The sequence below is a fragment of the Poecilia mexicana genome, unplaced genomic scaffold (assembly GCF_051168715.1).
Source record: "Poecilia mexicana isolate PSO_F unplaced genomic scaffold, ASM5116871v1 scaffold_1, whole genome shotgun sequence".
In the NCBI taxonomy this organism is placed as follows: Eukaryota; Metazoa; Chordata; class Actinopteri; order Cyprinodontiformes; family Poeciliidae; genus Poecilia; species Poecilia mexicana.
The window spans coordinates 7,100,976-7,120,008 of NW_028263370.1; the positions used below are offsets into that span (position 1 = coordinate 7,100,976).

The following is a 19,033-nucleotide window of genomic DNA, read 5'->3' on the forward strand; positions in this document are numbered from 1 at the left end:
CTTATAAAACTTTACCTGAATCTACTCTATTGCCTCTCCTCCAGCTTCTAAGAATGAATGTCTTAATATAATTTATAATTTGGGATTCAGTCTGTTATGAATTAGAGCCCTGATCCTCATAACCTAGTTGTACAGTTATGCTAGGTGCAATGTTTTTTTTTTTTTTTTCAAAAACACAAATGCCAGCACGTTTTCATCTATGCAGGTATTTTTGTCTTCTATATTTCTATCTAATGAGTTATATCCTCCAAAATTATGGCATTTCATTGACCGTTACCAAAAGATCCATTATTTTTAGTCATTTTGATTGAGCTGGTAAAGATCTGTTTATATAAGAGAAGCTAAGTACACCCTTCATCTCAATCAAAGTGACAGGTAGGCGGGACTTCCGGTTAAGGGGGGAGGGGGGGGGTGAGTGTGAGTGGGGTAGGGGTGGGGGGTCTATATGTTAATGAATTTAACACCTCTGACAGCAGCGGGTGGTGGCGCCTATTGTAATTGCCCGTCTGGGGCTGTTATAAAGTTGTCAGCTCTAGTTTTTATAGTTTTCCCCAAGTAGTTGTTTAAAAATAAACAGTATGAAGATGTGCAAAACTAAAAAACTTTACCGATCAGCCAAGTGGTCATTGAAGTATATGACTGGAGATTTGTTCTCCTGCCCGCGGTATGAATCCATGGCCCATTGCATCAGCGAAGACTGTCGCATGGGGCTCGGCATAGCAGTGACGTTCAAGAAGAAGTTTGGACGTGTCTCAGCGTTAAAGGAGCAGAGTAAGTCAGACTAGTTACTAAAACAGTCTTTGTTAAAAAATAAAAATAAAATAAATAAAATAACAAAAAACAACGTTTCATGTTTATGTTTCCTAACAGAGAAGCTGCCAGGGCAGTGTGCTGTCCTGACACACGGTCAGCGCTTCATCTACTATCTGGTATAGCACGCTGTAGAAGCAAAAAAAAAAAAAAGTTGTTTTGTTACGCCATCTTGTAACCGTAGCCTGTTATGCGTTTCAGATCACAAAGAAAAAAGCCAGCCACAAGCCCACATACATCAGCTTGAGACAGAGTCTGGAAGATATGAAATATCACTGCTTACAAAACGGTGTCAACAGGGTTTCAATCCCACGGTTAGTAGAAACTATTATAATAATAAAATATCCCTTAACTCTTCTTTAGCGGGTGGTTATTAAACCATGTGTTTTATCTTGTCTCTCCCCACCACAGAATCGGCTGCGGGCTGGACCAGTTGGAATGGTCAAAAGTGTCAGAGATCCTGGAAGAGGTCTTTAAAGATGCTAATATCACCGTCACGGTGTACAGCCTGCCAGGGATAAAGCTGAAACCTTAGCTCTAATTGTTTGTACTCAGACAGCAATATACCTGTATTCTGCACCTTTTGTCAAATAAATATTTTACTCGTCAACCGGACTTTTGTCTTTTATTGCTCCAGACTAGCGGTACTCAGCTGTTGATATGTGTATTCTGTACCTTTTGTCAAATAAGTGTTTTAATTGTCTTAGACCCCTCACCGCGCGACTTGCGCCTGAAGTGGTCCAGACTAGCTGGCTCCTTAGCGCTGATTGGTTGAATTCAACCGCTATTCAGATCCTAACACACCCACCTGTCCACGTGGGTGGTGTCGTAGCATTACGTGGCGTGGTTTAATAGGTCGACAAAAGGTGGTGGGTGGTTCTCCACACCTCTCCTATTTTGTAACGGTACTAGTTTCTTAACTATTTCACTGAATCCCTACCAGCGTTTACCGACGGGATCCTGCTGAAGGTACATTTGTGTTTTAATTGTCTTCTTTTATTTATTTTCACTCTAAGAAAATAAAATCTAAATAATGGCGGTGCTTTCTGATTCTCAGTTCAACGATATATTCAGCAATGGTAAGTAGCAGAACTTTTCTTTTTTTTTTTTATCTCTTTCTTAAAGCTGTGGGGGAGTGTTTGGATGTTACATTCGAGCGCTGTAATTTGTCTACAGATACATCCAGCAATGCAGCAGATGCAACCATCCTAGCCCAACCCGATTCTCAGTTCAGCTGTATATTCAGCGTCAGTAAGTACCGCAGCTTTTTTTTTTTTTCTCCCCCCTGAAAGCATGTTTAAGACCGGGCGGAGGTGTGGGGTTTGGGGTGTTACGTTCACGTATTGTAATTTGTCTACAGACCCGATTGCTGAGGTACCGGATGACGTCTTCCTAACACAATTTCTCACCGGTCAGTATACCTGTATTTTATTTTTTTATTTTTATTTTTTTTAACAAGTTCTTAAATCAAAGAAGGTGACTAATCATTTTAATATGCAGATTCACCGGCCCCTCGGGTTGTTTCCGGAGATGAGGGGAGGGCTCGGCCCAGGAATCGTCTGTCGCTAAGTAGATCAAGACCGTATGATCGTGTTCTCAGCAATATAACAAACACACAGCACAACCCGACAATCACCATCAACGACTCAGACGTCAACGACTCAGAAGACGACTTCCTGCCACCTCATCAGAGTGTTCGTTCGAACACAGCTTCACCGGCTAACGGGGCTAGCACACGTGCCGCTAGCACACCTCCAGCCGCCGCAAGACAACGTATCGCTCCACGGGGTACCCAGCAGCGCAACGCATCTAGTGGCGGTGGTACACGCGCCGCTAACACACTCCCAACCACCGCAAGACAACGGGTCGCTCCACGGGGTCCCCAGCAGCGCAACGCATCTAGCGGGGGTGGTACACGCAGCGCTAGCACACCCCCAACCACCGCAAGACAACGGGACGCTCCACGGGGTCCCCAGCAGCGCGTCGCATCTAGCGGGGGTGTTACACGCAACGCTACCGTCCATCCCCCCAACACCAGCAGGCGACGCGCATCTAATTCTACAGATGCTAACGCAGCTAACCAGCATCGCAACCCAGCTAACGGGGCTAGGACACATTCTGCGAACAACGAAGCGTACAACCCCCACCAAGCGGTAAGGGGTCTCGGTAAGTTTATTTAATTAGCAACCTGTTAAAAAATAAATAAAAATAAATAATTATCATTACCATGACGCTAAATGTACTAAGAATGTTATTCTGTTTTACAGCCTTATCTCCACGAGCACTGGACAGAGCTTACCTCGCTGATGAATTAATTTCAGGTACATTCTACCTTATTATTTTTCTCCTCCCTTCAACTTCTTTGTGTCAGCTATAGATGTTAATTTTTTCTGTCTGTTTTCTATCTTTTCAGAGGCTTTGCTGTTCGTGAATCAAACCCCAGCCAGAGGAAGCGTTCGATCCAGGAGTGGTAGAAGAATCCGTACACGACGTTTGGACCGGATTAATAAAGCACGTGCCACAACACTTCTTGAAGCAAGTCAGATTCTGATACGACTATTTCCAACGATGTAAAAGGTGATCGTTAAATGTGTACCATAATTCTCACATTGTTTTTTGTACTCACTATCTGGGTAAATATGGGTGAACGAGTTGGTAGCGATGATCCCCAGGGAATAAACTTTGTACAGGAATCATCAGATTATGCAACATTAATTCAGAACTCAATCTGTGTTTTGAACAGACTTGCTTTAGCGTTACAACCTTTACAAAATACAGACAGTCCTGCGCATAGCCCGCCTCACAGTCCTTTAAGGTCACCCGTTTCAAACGAATCTGAAGCACCACACCCGTTCAGTCAAATTGACGAGGCGGTAAACGGGTTAAATGAATACACAACATTAATTCAGAACTCAATCTGTGTTTTGAACAGTCTTGCTTTAGCATTGCAACCTTTACGAAATACAAACAGTCCTACACATAGCCCGCCTCACAGTCCTTTAAGACCGACTGTTTCAAACGAACCTGAAGCACCAGACCCGTTCAGACAAATTGGTGAGATAATAAAACGGTTAAATACTCAACAAAATGGGTCATCAGAGGATGCTGCACCTATCTCTGCACCAGAGGATGCTGTTCCATCCACATCAGCTGCTAGTTTTCAGACTTTAGCTGCAGCTACCTCTGATGCAGAGGACGCTGCACCTGCCTCTACACCAGAGGATGCTGTTCCATCCACATCAGCTGCTAGTTTTCAGACTTTAGCTGCAGCTACCTCTGATGCAGAGGACGCTGCACCTGCCTCTACACCAGATGATGCTGTCCCATCCACATCAGCTGCTAGTTTTCAGACTTTAGCTGCAGCTACCTCTGATGCAGAGGACGCTGCACCTGCCTCTACACCAGAGGATGCTGTCCCATCCACATCAGCTGCTAGTTTTCAGACTTTAGCTGCAGCTACCTCTGATGCAGAGGACGCTGCACCCGCCTCTACACCAGAGGATGCTGTTCCATCCACATCAGCTGCTAGTTTTCAGACTTTAGCTGCAGCTACCTCTGATGCAGAGGACGCTGCACCTGCCTCTACACCAGATGATGCTGTCCCATCCACATCAGCCGACGTCACCGCAGCCGGTGTAGGTGTTCAACAGGGTGGTAATCTGAGTAGCCAACTTTTACCTAACCACGCTCAGAATGGGTCAGATCACCAGCCACCAGTTGAGCGCGAGCGTTTTAACAACGTAGAAATAAGGCGTCCCTTTAGCATCCCACCACCGTGCCCAGGGTCTGTACCAGACCTTGCCTCATTTTATACAGATGTTATGCATGTCCTTATTGATCTAGCTGATGTAGCAGGCACGTTAGCCAGACGTAACGACGTTGTCCAGTTAGAACTAGTTGGGGATAATGTTGCACAGAATGTAAATATTCGTGTTACCGACAATGATGTAATAGAACCAACCTTTATCCAATTTTTGGATGAACTCATACAATCAAATGGCGGCTTACTTTCATTTGGAAACCTTGAATTTGTTCTTCAGGTCGTGAGGGATCCTTCTGGTGGTGTTAAACGTAAGGCAACAAAAACCTTAGAGTGTGAGCTGATTAATAAGAAGAGACGCCACCTGTATATTGTAGATAACGGTGATAACCAACTTTGTTTTGCCATCAGTCTGGCACATGTCTATAATCAGAGTTTTACAGATAGACAGGCTGTAGAGCAGGGGAGAGAATTTCAACGACAGGCAGGTCTTAGTGAACAAACACCTGTCACATTCAGTGATGTCAGTAAATTTGAGAACATATTACAAAGAAAAATTGTAGTCTTTCACAAAACATCAAAGAATTCAGTTCTTTCTAAATTTGAGACCGGGTTCCAAGATCGTTCAAACCCCTGCTTCTTACTGCTGCACCAGAACCACTACTACGGTATTAAAAACGTGAAGGGTTTCATGGGTGTGAGGTATTTCTGTAATTACTGCTTTAAAGGTTATGAGAATTCCAGCACGCATCAGTGTAAGGGACATTGTTATATCTGCCGAAAATCCCCGTGTGTTAGTCAGGAGTACAAACCTGTACACTGTCCTGACTGTAACAGGACTTGTCGTAACGCTTCATGCTTTGTTAAACATAAGGAACCCCATTACAAACCACGCGCTCGTGTTTTTAAAAGTGAATGTGACACGACCAAATTTTGTACACTCTGTAAAAGAGTGTACTATGTCCCTATGACAAAGGAGGAAACGCCACATGTCTGTGGAACAAAATGCATTATATGTAGTGAAAAAATACCTCCAGGCACAGATGTAACTCTCGATGAACACCTGTGTTATATCCAACCTGTAGCTAAACTCGGCGAATTAGATGACAAATTAATATTCTATGACTTTGAATCATTTTTTGATGAAAGCGGCGTCCACGTCCCCTTTCTAGTGTGTAGTAAAACTCTGAAAGGTGACCTATGGTTTTCATACGGTCTTGATTGCGCCCAGAAATTTATTCTCCATTTCAGAAGGCCGTTGTACAAAGGTTGCACATTTTTGGCCCACAATGCCCGCGGTTATGATGGGTATCTTCTTTTGAGTGCCATGATACAATTGGGAATAAAACCACACATCATAATGCAGGGAGGCAAAATTCTTTGTTTTACAGACCCTGATTACAGTTTGAAATTCATTGACAGCCTTTCATTTCTTACTATGAAGTTGAGCGCGATGCCGAAAGCATTAGGCTTCACTGACCACACCAAAGGTTATTTTCCCCACTTATTCTCTTCAAAGCAGCATTTAAAGTATGTAGGGCCATTCCCGCCACCGGTTTGCTACGGTGCGGTTTCCATGAATCCTTCTGAACTGCAAGAGTTTTCAGACTGGTACAGAGAAGCGTCCAAAGAGGTCTTTGACTTTGCAAAAGAAGCGCTTCATTACTGTAAAACAGATGTTGATATTCTTTTTCAAGCCTGTGTTAAATTCAGAGATGAATTTTTTAAGGAAACCAGTGTAGACCCTTTTAAATCTGTCACCATCGCGTCGGCGTGCATGAAAGCTTTTGTAACCAATTTCCTGCCGCCAAAAACATTAGCAATACCATCTCCAACCAACTACAGGCGCAGCTCAAAGACTTACTCAAATGCATCCATTCAGTGGTTGGAATGGATGATGGCTGATAAAAACATACATATAGAACACGCTTTAAACACAGGTGAAAAGAAAATCGGTCCTTACTACGCAGATGGTTTTGCTGTTTTAGACAATATACCTACAGCATTTTTCTATCACGGCTGTTTCTTCCATGGATGTTCTCAGTGTTTTACCCCTCATGAAAAATGTCCTTTAAGAAATGTCACATTTGAACAGATTCATGCTGCTAGTGTTGAAAAAGACAGGGTCCTGCAGTCTGAGTACGGTGTTCGTCTCGTGATTCTGTGGGAGCATGAATGGGTTGAAATGAAACGATCTGACCCCGGAGTTATTAACTTTCTCAAAAAATTTAACGCCCCAGAACCTCTGGTACCACGACAGGCGCTTTTTGGTGGGAGGACTTCAGCTTTCAAGTTGAGACACACGGCAGCCCCCGACGAAACTGTACATTATGTGGATTTCACTTCATTATACCCTCATGTCAACAGCACCTCCTCGTATCCCCTGGGGCACCCTACGATAATATATCGAGATTTTGACCACCCTAACGCTTACTTTGGTTTCATAAGAGCTGTTGTTTACCCACCTAGAGGTCTCTATTTTCCAGTGCTACCATACAAAACATCACGTGGTAAACTGGTTTTCACCCTCTGTCGAACTTGTGCTGAAAAAAACAATCAGACAACTTCCTGTTCCCACAGCGATCAGGAAAGGGCTCTTACAGGTGTCTGGGTGACTGTCGAGTTTCAGAAAGCATTACAATCTGGTTATCAAGTGGCGAAAATCACAGAAGTGTGGCATTTTGAAAGAAGTAGCAACACAATCTTTCGGGAATACATTCATACATTTCTGAAGGGTAAGCAGGAAGCGTCAGGGTACCCAGCTGATGCAGTTGATCAGGAGAGTAGAGAGAGGTATGTGAGGGAGTACAAACTTCATCAAGGTATCCAGTTGGATCCGTCCAAAATTGTATATAATCCAGCAAAAAGACAGATTATGAAATCTATCCTTAATAATCTGTGGGGGAAATTCGGACAAAGACTTGACCTGTCGCAAACTAGTATTGTAACAGATCCTGACTTGTTTTTCAAGTTTTTGTTCTCAGGCCAATACAACGTCAAGTATTTCCACTTTCTGAACGCTGATGCGTGCATGTTACAGTGGAGCTACAACAAACAGTGTGTCACTCGACCGAACAAGGTAAATAACATTTTTGTAGCAGCATTCACCACAGCTTATGCCCGTTTGAAGCTTTTAAGTTGTATGGAGCTGTTACAGGACAGGGTTTTGTACGTGGATACTGACAGTCTCATCTACGTGGTGAAAGAAGGTCAGAACCCTCTGCAGACCGGGAATTACCTGGGTGACCTTACTGACGAGCTTGCTGGTGATTCAATTCAAGAATTTGTGGCTGCCGGACCCAAAAGTTATGCTTATCAGACAAAAAGCATGAAAAAGGTTGTAATGCGCGTCAAAGGGATCACACAGACGCGTGAATGCAGTGAGCGGGTGAATTTTGACAGCATCAAAGAGTTGGTAGAAGGTTACTTGGGTGGGTCCAGAGATGGTGTTATAGAGGTACCACAGAGCACCATCAGACGGAATAAAAAGGGTTTCACATTAAAAAATGCGACATTTCAGAAAAAGTTTTCGGGTGGTTTATGACAAACGGAGGCTCACTGCATTCACGCGTCTGTGTGATCCCTTTGACGCGCATTACAACCTTTTTCATGCTTTTTGTCTGATAAGCATAACTTTTGGGTCCGGCAGCCACAAATTCTTGAATTGAATCACCAGCAAGCTCGTCAGTAAGGTCACCCAGGTAATTCCCGGTCTGCAGAGGGTTCTGACCTTCTTTCACCACGTAGATGAGACTGTCAGTATCCACGTACAAAACCCTGTCCTGTAACAGCTCCATACAACTTAAAAGCTTCAAACGGGCATAAGCTGTGGTGAATGCTGCTACAAAAATGTTATTTACCTTGTTCGGTCGAGTGACACACTGTTTGTTGTAGCTCCACTGTAACATGCACGCATCAGCGTTCAGAAAGTGGAAATACTTGACGTTGTATTGGCCTGAGAACAAAAACTTGAAAAACAAGTCAGGATCTGTTACAATACTAGTTTGCGACAGGTCAAGTCTTTGTCCGAATTTCCCCCACAGATTATTAAGGATAGATTTCATAATCTGTCTTTTTGCTGGATTATATACAATTTTGGACGGATCCAACTGGATACCTTGATGAAGTTTGTACTCCCTCACATACCTCTCTCTACTCTCCTGATCAACTGCATCAGCTGGGTACCCTGACGCTTCCTGCTTACCCTTCAGAAATGTATGAATGTATTCCCGAAAGATTGTGTTGCTACTTCTTTCAAAATGCCACACTTCTGTGATTTTCGCCACTTGATAACCAGATTGTAATGCTTTCTGAAACTCGACAGTCACCCAGACACCTGTAAGAGCCCTTTCCTGATCGCTGTGGGAACAGGAAGTTGTCTGATTGTTTTTTTCAGCACAAGTTCGACAGAGGGTGAAAACCAGTTTACCACGTGATGTTTTGTATGGTAGCACTGGAAAATAGAGACCTCTAGGTGGGTAAACAACAGCTCTTATGAAACCAAAGTAAGCGTTAGGGTGGTCAAAATCTCGATATATTATCGTAGGGTGCCCCAGGGGATACGAGGAGGTGCTGTTGACATGAGGGTATAATGAAGTGAAATCCACATAATGTACAGTTTCGTCGGGGGCTGCCGTGTGTCTCAACTTGAAAGCTGAAGTCCTCCCACCAAAAAGCGCCTGTCGTGGTACCAGAGGTTCTGGGGCGTTAAATTTTTTGAGAAAGTTAATAACTCCGGGGTCAGATCGTTTCATTTCAACCCATTCATGCTCCCACAGAATCACGAGACGAACACCGTACTCAGACTGCAGGACCCTGTCTTTTTCAACACTAGCAGCATGAATCTGTTCAAATGTGACATTTCTTAAAGGACATTTTTCATGAGGGGTAAAACACTGAGAACATCCATGGAAGAAACAGCCGTGATAGAAAAATGCTGTAGGTATATTGTCTAAAACAGCAAAACCATCTGCGTAGTAAGGACCGATTTTCTTTTCACCTGTGTTTAAAGCGTGTTCTATATGTATGTTTTTATCAGCCATCATCCATTCCAACCACTGAATGGATGCATTTGAGTAAGTCTTTGAGCTGCGCCTGTAGTTGGTTGGAGATGGTATTGCTAATGTTTTTGGCGGCAGGAAATTGGTTACAAAAGCTTTCATGCACGCCGACGCGATGGTGACAGATTTAAAAGGGTCTACACTGGTTTCCTTAAAAAATTCATCTCTGAATTTAACACAGGCTTGAAAAAGAATATCAACATCTGTTTTACAGTAATGAAGCGCTTCTTTTGCAAAGTCAAAGACCTCTTTGGACGCTTCTCTGTACCAGTCTGAAAACTCTTGCAGTTCAGAAGGATTCATGGAAACCGCACCGTAGCAAACCGGTGGCGGGAATGGCCCTACATACTTTAAATGCTGCTTTGAAGAGAATAAGTGGGGAAAATAACCTTTGGTGTGGTCAGTGAAGCCTAATGCTTTCGGCATCGCGCTCAACTTCATAGTAAGAAATGAAAGGCTGTCAATGAATTTCAAACTGTAATCAGGGTCTGTAAAACAAAGAATTTTGCCTCCCTGCATTATGATGTGTGGTTTTATTCCCAATTGTATCATGGCACTCAAAAGAAGATACCCATCATAACCGCGGGCATTGTGGGCCAAAAATGTGCAACCTTTGTACAACGGCCTTCTGAAATGGAGAATAAATTTCTGGGCGCAATCAAGACCGTATGAAAACCATAGGTCACCTTTCAGAGTTTTACTACACACTAGAAAGGGGACGTGGACGCCGCTTTCATCAAAAAATGATTCAAAGTCATAGAATATTAATTTGTCATCTAATTCGCCGAGTTTAGCTACAGGTTGGATATAACACAGGTGTTCATCGAGAGTTACATCTGTGCCTGGAGGTATTTTTTCACTACATATAATGCATTTTGTTCCACAGACATGTGGCGTTTCCTCCTTTGTCATAGGGACATAGTACACTCTTTTACAGAGTGTACAAAATTTGGTCGTGTCACATTCACTTTTAAAAACACGAGCGCGTGGTTTGTAATGGGGTTCCTTATGTTTAACAAAGCATGAAGCGTTACGACAAGTCCTGTTACAGTCAGGACAGTGTACAGGTTTGTACTCCTGACTAACACACGGGGATTTTCGGCAGATATAACAATGTCCCTTACACTGATGCGTGCTGGAATTCTCATAACCTTTAAAGCAGTAATTACAGAAATACCTCACACCCATGAAACCCTTCACGTTTTTAATACCGTAGTAGTGGTTCTGGTGCAGCAGTAAGAAGCAGGGGTTTGAACGATCTTGGAACCCGGTCTCAAATTTAGAAAGAACTGAATTCTTTGATGTTTTGTGAAAGACTACAATTTTTCTTTGTAATATGTTCTCAAATTTACTGACATCACTGAATGTGACAGGTGTTTGTTCACTAAGACCTGCCTGTCGTTGAAATTCTCTCCCCTGCTCTACAGCCTGTCTATCTGTAAAACTCTGATTATAGACATGTGCCAGACTGATGGCAAAACAAAGTTGGTTATCACCGTTATCTACAATATACAGGTGGCGTCTCTTCTTATTAATCAGCTCACACTCTAAGGTTTTTGTTGCCTTACGTTTAACACCACCAGAAGGATCCCTCACGACCTGAAGAACAAATTCAAGGTTTCCAAATGAAAGTAAGCCGCCATTTGATTGTATGAGTTCATCCAAAAATTGGATAAAGGTTGGTTCTATTACATCATTGTCGGTAACACGAATATTTACATTCTGTGCAACATTATCCCCAACTAGTTCTAACTGGACAACGTCGTTACGTCTGGCTAACGTGCCTGCTACATCAGCTAGATCAATAAGGACATGCATAACATCTGTATAAAATGAGGCAAGGTCTGGTACAGACCCTGGGCACGGTGGTGGGATGCTAAAGGGACGCCTTATTTCTACGTTGTTAAAACGCTCGCGCTCAACTGGTGGCTGGTGATCTGACCCATTCTGAGCGTGGTTAGGTAAAAGTTGGCTACTCAGATTACCACCCTGTTGAACACCTACACCGGCTGCGGTGACGTCGGCTGATGTGGATGGGACAGCATCATCTGGTGTAGAGGCAGGTGCAGCGTCCTCTGCATCAGAGGTAGCTGCAGCTAAAGTCTGAAAACTAGCAGCTGATGTGGATGGAACAGCATCCTCTGGTGTAGAGGCGGGTGCAGCGTCCTCTGCATCAGAGGTAGCTGCAGCTAAAGTCTGAAAACTAGCAGCTGATGTGGATGGGACAGCATCCTCTGGTGTAGAGGCAGGTGCAGCGTCCTCTGCATCAGAGGTAGCTGCAGCTAAAGTCTGAAAACTAGCAGCTGATGTGGATGGGACAGCATCATCTGGTGTAGAGGCAGGTGCAGCGTCCTCTGCATCAGAGGTAGCTGCAGCTAAAGTCTGAAAACTAGCAGCTGATGTGGATGGAACAGCATCCTCTGGTGTAGAGGCAGGTGCAGCGTCCTCTGCATCAGAGGTAGCTGCAGCTAAAGTCTGAAAACTAGCAGCTGATGTGGATGGAACAGCATCCTCTGGTGCAGAGATAGGTGCAGCATCCTCTGATGACCCATTTTGTTGAGTATTTAACCGTTTTATTATCTCACCAATTTGTCTGAACGGGTCTGGTGCTTCAGGTTCGTTTGAAACAGTCGGTCTTAAAGGACTGTGAGGCGGGCTATGTGTAGGACTGTTTGTATTTCGTAAAGGTTGCAATGCTAAAGCAAGACTGTTCAAAACACAGATTGAGTTCTGAATTAATGTTGTGTATTCATTTAACCCGTTTACCGCCTCGTCAATTTGACTGAACGGGTGTGGTGCTTCAGATTCGTTTGAAACGGGTGACCTTAAAGGACTGTGAGGCGGGCTATGCGCAGGACTGTCTGTATTTTGTAAAGGTTGTAACGCTAAAGCAAGTCTGTTCAAAACACAGATTGAGTTCTGAATTAATGTTGCATAATCTGATGATTCCTGTACAAAGTTTATTCCCTGGGGATCATCGCTACCAACTCGTTCACCCATATTTACCCAGATAGTGAGTACAAAAAACAATGTGAGAATTATGGTACACATTTAACGATCACCTTTTACATCGTTGGAAATAGTCGTATCAGAATCTGACTTGCTTCAAGAAGTGTTGTGGCACGTGCTTTATTAATCCGGTCCAAACGTCGTGTACGGATTCTTCTACCACTCCTGGATCGAACGCTTCCTCTGGCTGGGGTTTGATTCACGAACAGCAAAGCCTCTGAAAAGATAGAAAACAGACAGAAAAAATTAACATCTATAGCTGACACAAAGAAGTTGAAGGGAGGAGAAAAATAATAAGGTAGAATGTACCTGAAATTAATTCATCAGCGAGGTAAGCTCTGTCCAGTGCTCGTGGAGATAAGGCTGTAAAACAGAATAACATTCTTAGTACATTTAGCGTCATGGTAATGATAATTATTTATTTTTATTTATTTTTTAACAGGTTGCTAATTAAATAAACTTACCGAGACCCCTTACCGCTTGGTGGGGGTTGTACGCTTCGTTGTTCGCAGAATGTGTCCTAGCCCCGTTAGCTGGGTTGCGATGCTGGTTAGCTGCGTTAGCATCTGTAGAATTAGATGCGCGTCGCCTGCTGGTGTTGGGGGGATGGACGGTAGCGTTGCGTGTAACACCCCCGCTAGATGCGACGCGCTGCTGGGGACCCCGTGGAGCGTCCCGTTGTCTTGCGGTGGTTGGGGGTGTGCTAGCGCTGCGTGTACCACCCCCGCTAGATGCGTTGCGCTGCTGGGGACCCCGTGGAGCGACCCGTTGTCTTGCGGTGGTTGGGAGTGTGTTAGCGGCGCGTGTACCACCGCCACTAGATGCGTTGCGCTGCTGGGTACCCCGTGGAGCGATACGTTGTCTTGCGGCGGCTGGAGGTGTGCTAGCGGCACGTGTGCTAGCCCCGTTAGCCGGTGAAGCTGTGTTCGAACGAACACTCTGATGAGGTGGCAGGAAGTCGTCTTCTGAGTCGTTGACGTCTGAGTCGTTGATGGTGATTGTCGGGTTGTGCTGTGTGTTTGTTATATTGCTGAGAACACGATCATACGGTCTTGATCTACTTAGCGACAGACGATTCCTGGGCCGAGCCCTCCCCTCATCTCCGGAAACAACCCGAGGGGCCGGTGAATCTGCATATTAAAATGATTAGTCACCTTCTTTGATTTAAGAACTTGTTAAAAAAAATAAAAATAAAAAAATAAAATACAGGTATACTGACCGGTGAGAAATTGTGTTAGGAAGACGTCATCCGGTACCTCAGCAATCGGGTCTGTAGACAAATTACAATACGTGAACGTAACACCCCAAACCCCACACCTCCGCCCGGTCTTAAACATGCTTTCAGGGGGGAGAAAAAAAAAAAAAGCTGCGGTACTTACTGACGCTGAATATACAGCTGAACTGAGAATCGGGTTGGGCTAGGATGGTTGCATCTGCTGCATTGCTGGATGTATCTGTAGACAAATTACAGCGCTCGAATGTAACATCCAAACACTCCCCCACAGCTTTAAGAAAGAGATAAAAAAAAAAAAGAAAAGTTCTGCTACTTACCATTGCTGAATATATCGTTGAACTGAGAATCAGAAAGCACCGCCATTATTTAGATTTTATTTTCTTAGAGTGAAAATAAATAAAAGAAGACAATTAAAACACAAATGTACCTTCAGCAGGATCCCGTCGGTAAACGCTGGTAGGGATTCAGTGAAATAGTTAAGAAACTAGTACCGTTACAAAATAGGAGAGGTGTGGAGAACCACCCACCACCTTTTGTCGACCTATTAAACCACGCCACGTAATGCTACGACACCACCCACGTGGACAGGTGGGTGTGTTAGGATCTGAATAGCGGTTGAATTCAACCAATCAGCGCTAAGGAGCCAGCTAGTCTGGACCACTTCAGGCGCAAGTCGCGCGGTGAGGGGTCTAAGACAATTAAAACACTTATTTGACAAAAGGTACAGAATACACATATCAACAGCTGAGTACCGCTAGTCTGGAGCAATAAAAGACAAAAGTCCGGTTGACGAGTAAAATATTTATTTGACAAAAGGTGCAGAATACAGGTATATTGCTGTCTGAGTACAAACAATTAGAGCTAAGGTTTCAGCTTTATCCCTGGCAGGCTGTACACCGTGACGGTGATATTAGCATCTTTAAAGACCTCTTCCAGGATCTCTGACACTTTTGACCATTCCAACTGGTCCAGCCCGCAGCCGATTCTGTGGTGGGGAGAGACAAGATAAAACACATGGTTTAATAACCACCCGCTAAAGAAGAGTTAAGGGATATTTTATTATTATAATAGTTTCTACTAACCGTGGGATTGAAACCCTGTTGACACCGTTTTGTAAGCAGTGATATTTCATATCTTCCAGACTCTGTCTCAAGCTGATGTATGTGGGCTTGTGGCTGGCTTTTTTCTTTGTGATCTGAAACGCATAACAGGCTACGGTTACAAGATGGCGTAACAAAACAACTTTTTTTTTTTTTTGCTTCTACAGCGTGCTATACCAGATAGTAGATGAAGCGCTGACCGTGTGTCAGGACAGCACACTGCCCTGGCAGCTTCTCTGTTAGGAAACATAAACATGAAACGTTGTTTTTTGTTATTTTATTTATTTTATTTTTATTTTTTAACAAAGACTGTTTTAGTAACTAGTCTGACTTACTCTGCTCCTTTAACGCTGAGACACGTCCAAACTTCTTCTTGAACGTCACTGCTATGCCGAGCCCCATGCGACAGTCTTCGCTGATGCAATGGGCCATGGATTCATACCGCGGGCAGGAGAACAAATCTCCAGTCATATACTTCAATGACCACTTGGCTGATCGGTAAAGTTTTTTAGTTTTGCACATCTTCATACTGTTTATTTTTAAACAACTACTTGGGGAAAACTATAAAAACTAGAGCTGACAACTTTATAACAGCCCCAGACGGGCAATTACAATAGGCGCCACCACCCGCTGCTGTCAGAGGTGTTAAATTCATTAACATATAGACCCCCCACCCCTACCCCACTCACACTCACCCCCCCCCTCCCCCCTTAACCGGAAGTCCCGCCTACCTGTCACTTTGATTGAGATGAAGGGTGTACTTAGCTTCTCTCTTATATATGCTCCCAACTGATCACGACATTCTTATGATCGTGAATTGCTAACAGGAGCTGCTATCTTAGAGAAATTAAAGTGGATTAAATCTTGTCTTCTGCTTCAATAAGATATTAAATACTTAAAATTCAGAGAAGATCCACAGAAGGGTCAAGAGAGCGTGCAAATAATACACAGAAATAAAAGCAGATTATTATGTTCTGTGTGATTGTCTCTGAGAGCGCTTTCTCTTTTATTCCATGGGAGTCTTATTTTTTCTAAAATGATGTGGTAACGCAACTGGTTGATGGAGAACAGCAGGTAAAGTAGCTGTTCCTCATCCATGATATTGTTGGTCCTGGATAGATTTAGATGAATGGCAAATGGACAAAGGGTAAATAAAACAATGAGATATTTTTGCTGCAAGCGATGTTTGGTTTTCTCCTCTTGGATAAATTCTATTCTGTTCCAAAGGAGGTGGGAGAAAAGGAATGTAAAAAAGGCTTTGTTCAGTTCTGCTGTTGCAGATTTGGCTTTTAAAATCGGTGGTTTAAAAGTCATTGGAGCAGGACTTTCGGTAGGCATCACACATGTACTGATAAGTAAGTCAACGATGTAGAAAAGGAACGTAGGGAACATGCCGGTCTTTTTTTTCTGTTTAGGAAAGTGGGCTGCCATCCTGGACTGAGGATGTTTTCTGGAGCTCATCATATGTGGAGGAGGCAGAATCTGACTACTCAGAGTAAAACATATTCACCACCATGGTGGAAGATCACAGTGTAGCAGGGCAACCTATGAGACATGTAAGACTCTAAATATTGTTGAGCTGTCATTGGGTGACACGCTTTTCCAGTTTTTGGAGGACTCGGCCAACACCTGTGGAATGCCAAATTAAAATTAAGGCAGATTTTTTATTTTTTTTTATTTTTTTATTTTTTCAAAAAAATGAATCCGAGAGTGTGTATTCCCATTGAACTGCTAGGGGTTTGTTGGAGTTTGTATTATAACAATAATATATTAGGGGGCTCCTGGCCAGACCCCCAGATTTAATTGGGTTTTCTTCTGGATTAGTGAGAGACAATTTATGGAAAAGTAGAGTAATGACAACAATGTTCTGGACAACACTTACAGTTTAGCTACTATTATATAAATGCAACACCTTTATTTTTAGTTGCTTTATAAAGTTACACAATTAACCTTATAACTGGGTGACTTATGAACTGTTCTACAAATGTGTGTTAATGTGTCAGTGTGCAGACACACAGACAGATGATATCAGTCACAGTGTTTGACCTTAGCCACAGTGCAGCTACTAGCATTGGGTGTCATGTAAATCCCCACTCTTGGAAGTTGTCCACATTGTTTTTCAGCACCTCAGTATTGGATTTTCCTGTTAGAAAATCTTCTGACCATGTTTTTTGGGCATCTGCTTTGCTCTCTGTTGTTGAGGGATGAAGCGCAAACTGTCACCCAGCTGCTATGTTTGGGGTTTAGTGGCTGAGAGACATGATATTAACTAGATTGGCAAATTAGACAGGATTTTTTTTTTTACATTCAGTAAAAAAATATTAAGCTGCATCATTTTTGTGATGCTTGAATCTGGGGCACTTTTTCATGACTTGCCCCCCAGTTTGATGTCAAACTCAGCTTTGTATGTGAACCTAGTCATGATGTTTATTCACACATTTTTTTTAATTATCAAAAAAGATATTGTTGTAAAAATAATAATATAATGTGTAATTAAAAAAATAAGTTTAAAAATGTTTTATTATTAGTTTATTGTGGCAAAAAAAAAGTTATCCATACCTACCTAACCCTATGTGAAAAATAACTAGGCCACATCAAAACATTAATTTAGATTTCTTTGAATTGTTCAGGTGTAAATTTCCTGGTCTGCTTTGAAATATTGCTCCACATAACTCAAGAGGACTTTACGTTAAGATCCCCTAGTAAAAATGTTATGTAATACTTCATCAGGGTTTTACAGTAGAGGACATAACTCATGGTCAACTACATCAAGCAGTCAGGTGTTGAGGCAGAAAGCAGCCCCTGACAATGGCACTACACTATGAGATGTTTTCTTATGGACGTCACCAGGAAATTGGTGTGCAGGTTTTTGGACGACCCGGATAGATTATAGATTCGTGTCTCTCTAAACTCCAAGTTTGACAAAACTGGGAGTTGTTTCAGTGTATTTCATTTGGCAAAGCGGTAGGTGTGCCAAATGACACAAGCTTTTATATATATAATTTTTCTCCACTAAAAATATGTCATCTTTGGGAATTCTAATATGACCATAAAAAATATTAAATACTTCATTGCTTAGACACTAATATATATATATATATATATATATATATATATATATATATATATATATATATATATATATATATATATATATATATATATATATATATAATAACTGTACTTATGCTTAAACTCACACTCATAGTTACAATGTTAGCAATCTTTTTTGCTTTTCACTTCTGCTTATTGTCCCGAAACACAAAAGCAACGTTTCAAATGCTTCCTCTCTGGTGTCTTGTGGAGGAAGTAGAGGACATACTAAGGTACGATGCTGACGTCTAGTGGCCACTTATGAGTATTACAACTGAAAAACTGTTTCTCCATCAAAATCCATCTCGTATTTTTCACAACCTGCTGGTGAAACAGTGACAATGTCAATTGTACAAAAGTTCATAAATAAATACTAATGTATGCAGCTTCTCATTTAAATTAGAAACTGGGTGGAGATGAAGATTGGTCCTCCTAAGGAAGGTGATGATGAACAATTATTGCGTGGATGGGATAAAGTCTAGCTAAGCTTTTATTCTCACTCAAATTGAACTTTATTTTTTATTATTTTACTTTGTCATCCTGCCAAGATACTTTCTTCTGCTCTTCGAGGTGCTTATAATATTTTAGTACAATATCACAAATGTTGATGAGAGCAGTGGTTACAGAGCAGCGGATGTGCAGCTAAAACTATTGCTTTGTGAAACATATAATCTGACTGAATAATCATGATAATTATTTAGAAAAATATAAAGGATGAACACACAAAACGTAATAGAAGGAGTAAGCAATAAATATTTGGTGCTTGTCAAAGAAAAGAGTGAGCATGAGAGCGCTGAAGACTAGATTTTGAAAAGGACAAAAAAAAAGTGTAATTTCTCCTAAACCGTCCAGCGAGGATTAGAGCTGCAGCCTTATTCATGTGTTAATCTCTGGCACGCAAACAGCACAGCATGAGTTGTGCTAAAACAGACGCCCACACAAATACACACAACACTGGATTAAAAGC

General features: G+C 42.4%; 2 protein-coding genes across 2 annotated transcripts; one reads left to right on the forward strand and one right to left on the reverse strand.

Moving 5' to 3' along the window:
- Positions 1 to 429: 429 nt before the first annotated feature.
- LOC148161069 (ADP-ribose glycohydrolase OARD1-like) lies at positions 430 to 1,420 on the forward strand. Its single transcript, XM_088016292.1, has 4 exons — positions 430 to 771; positions 871 to 929; positions 1,012 to 1,124; positions 1,222 to 1,420. Exons 1-4 carry the CDS (start codon positions 579 to 581, stop codon positions 1,343 to 1,345), a joined length of 489 nt encoding a protein of 162 aa, XP_087872418.1. The 5' UTR covers positions 430 to 578; the 3' UTR covers positions 1,346 to 1,420.
- A 13,239-nt stretch (positions 1,421 to 14,659) lies between these two features.
- On the reverse strand, positions 14,660 to 15,650 carry LOC148161070 (ADP-ribose glycohydrolase OARD1-like). Its single transcript, XM_088016330.1, has 4 exons — positions 15,309 to 15,650; positions 15,151 to 15,209; positions 14,956 to 15,068; positions 14,660 to 14,858 (listed from the first exon to the last, which is right to left on the reverse strand). The coding sequence occupies exons 1-4, from the start codon at positions 15,499 to 15,501 to the stop codon at positions 14,735 to 14,737; spliced, it is 489 nt and encodes a 162-aa protein (XP_087872456.1). The 5' UTR covers positions 15,502 to 15,650; the 3' UTR covers positions 14,660 to 14,734.
- Positions 15,651 to 19,033: the final 3,383 nt, after the last annotated feature.

What these genes read in the sequence shown, in the direction of transcription:
- LOC148161069 (XM_088016292.1), top strand. Translation starts at nt 579, where the DNA reads ATGAAGATGTGCAAAACTAAAAAACTTTACCGATCAGCCAAGTGGTCA. An exon ending in AGCGCTTCATCTACTATCTG is followed by an intron (nt 930 to 1,011) that starts GTATAGCACGCT and finishes TATGCGTTTCAG; the next exon opens with ATCACAAAGAAAAAAGCCAG. An exon ending in AACAGGGTTTCAATCCCACG is followed by an intron (nt 1,125 to 1,221) that starts GTTAGTAGAAAC and finishes TCCCCACCACAG; the next exon opens with AATCGGCTGCGGGCTGGACC.
- LOC148161070 (XM_088016330.1), bottom strand. Translation starts at nt 15,501, where the DNA reads ATGAAGATGTGCAAAACTAAAAAACTTTACCGATCAGCCAAGTGGTCA. An exon ending in CTCAGCGTTAAAGGAGCAGA is followed by an intron (nt 15,210 to 15,308) that starts GTAAGTCAGACT and finishes GTTTCCTAACAG; the next exon opens with AGAAGCTGCCAGGGCAGTGT. An exon ending in AGCGCTTCATCTACTATCTG is followed by an intron (nt 15,069 to 15,150) that starts GTATAGCACGCT and finishes TATGCGTTTCAG; the next exon opens with ATCACAAAGAAAAAAGCCAG.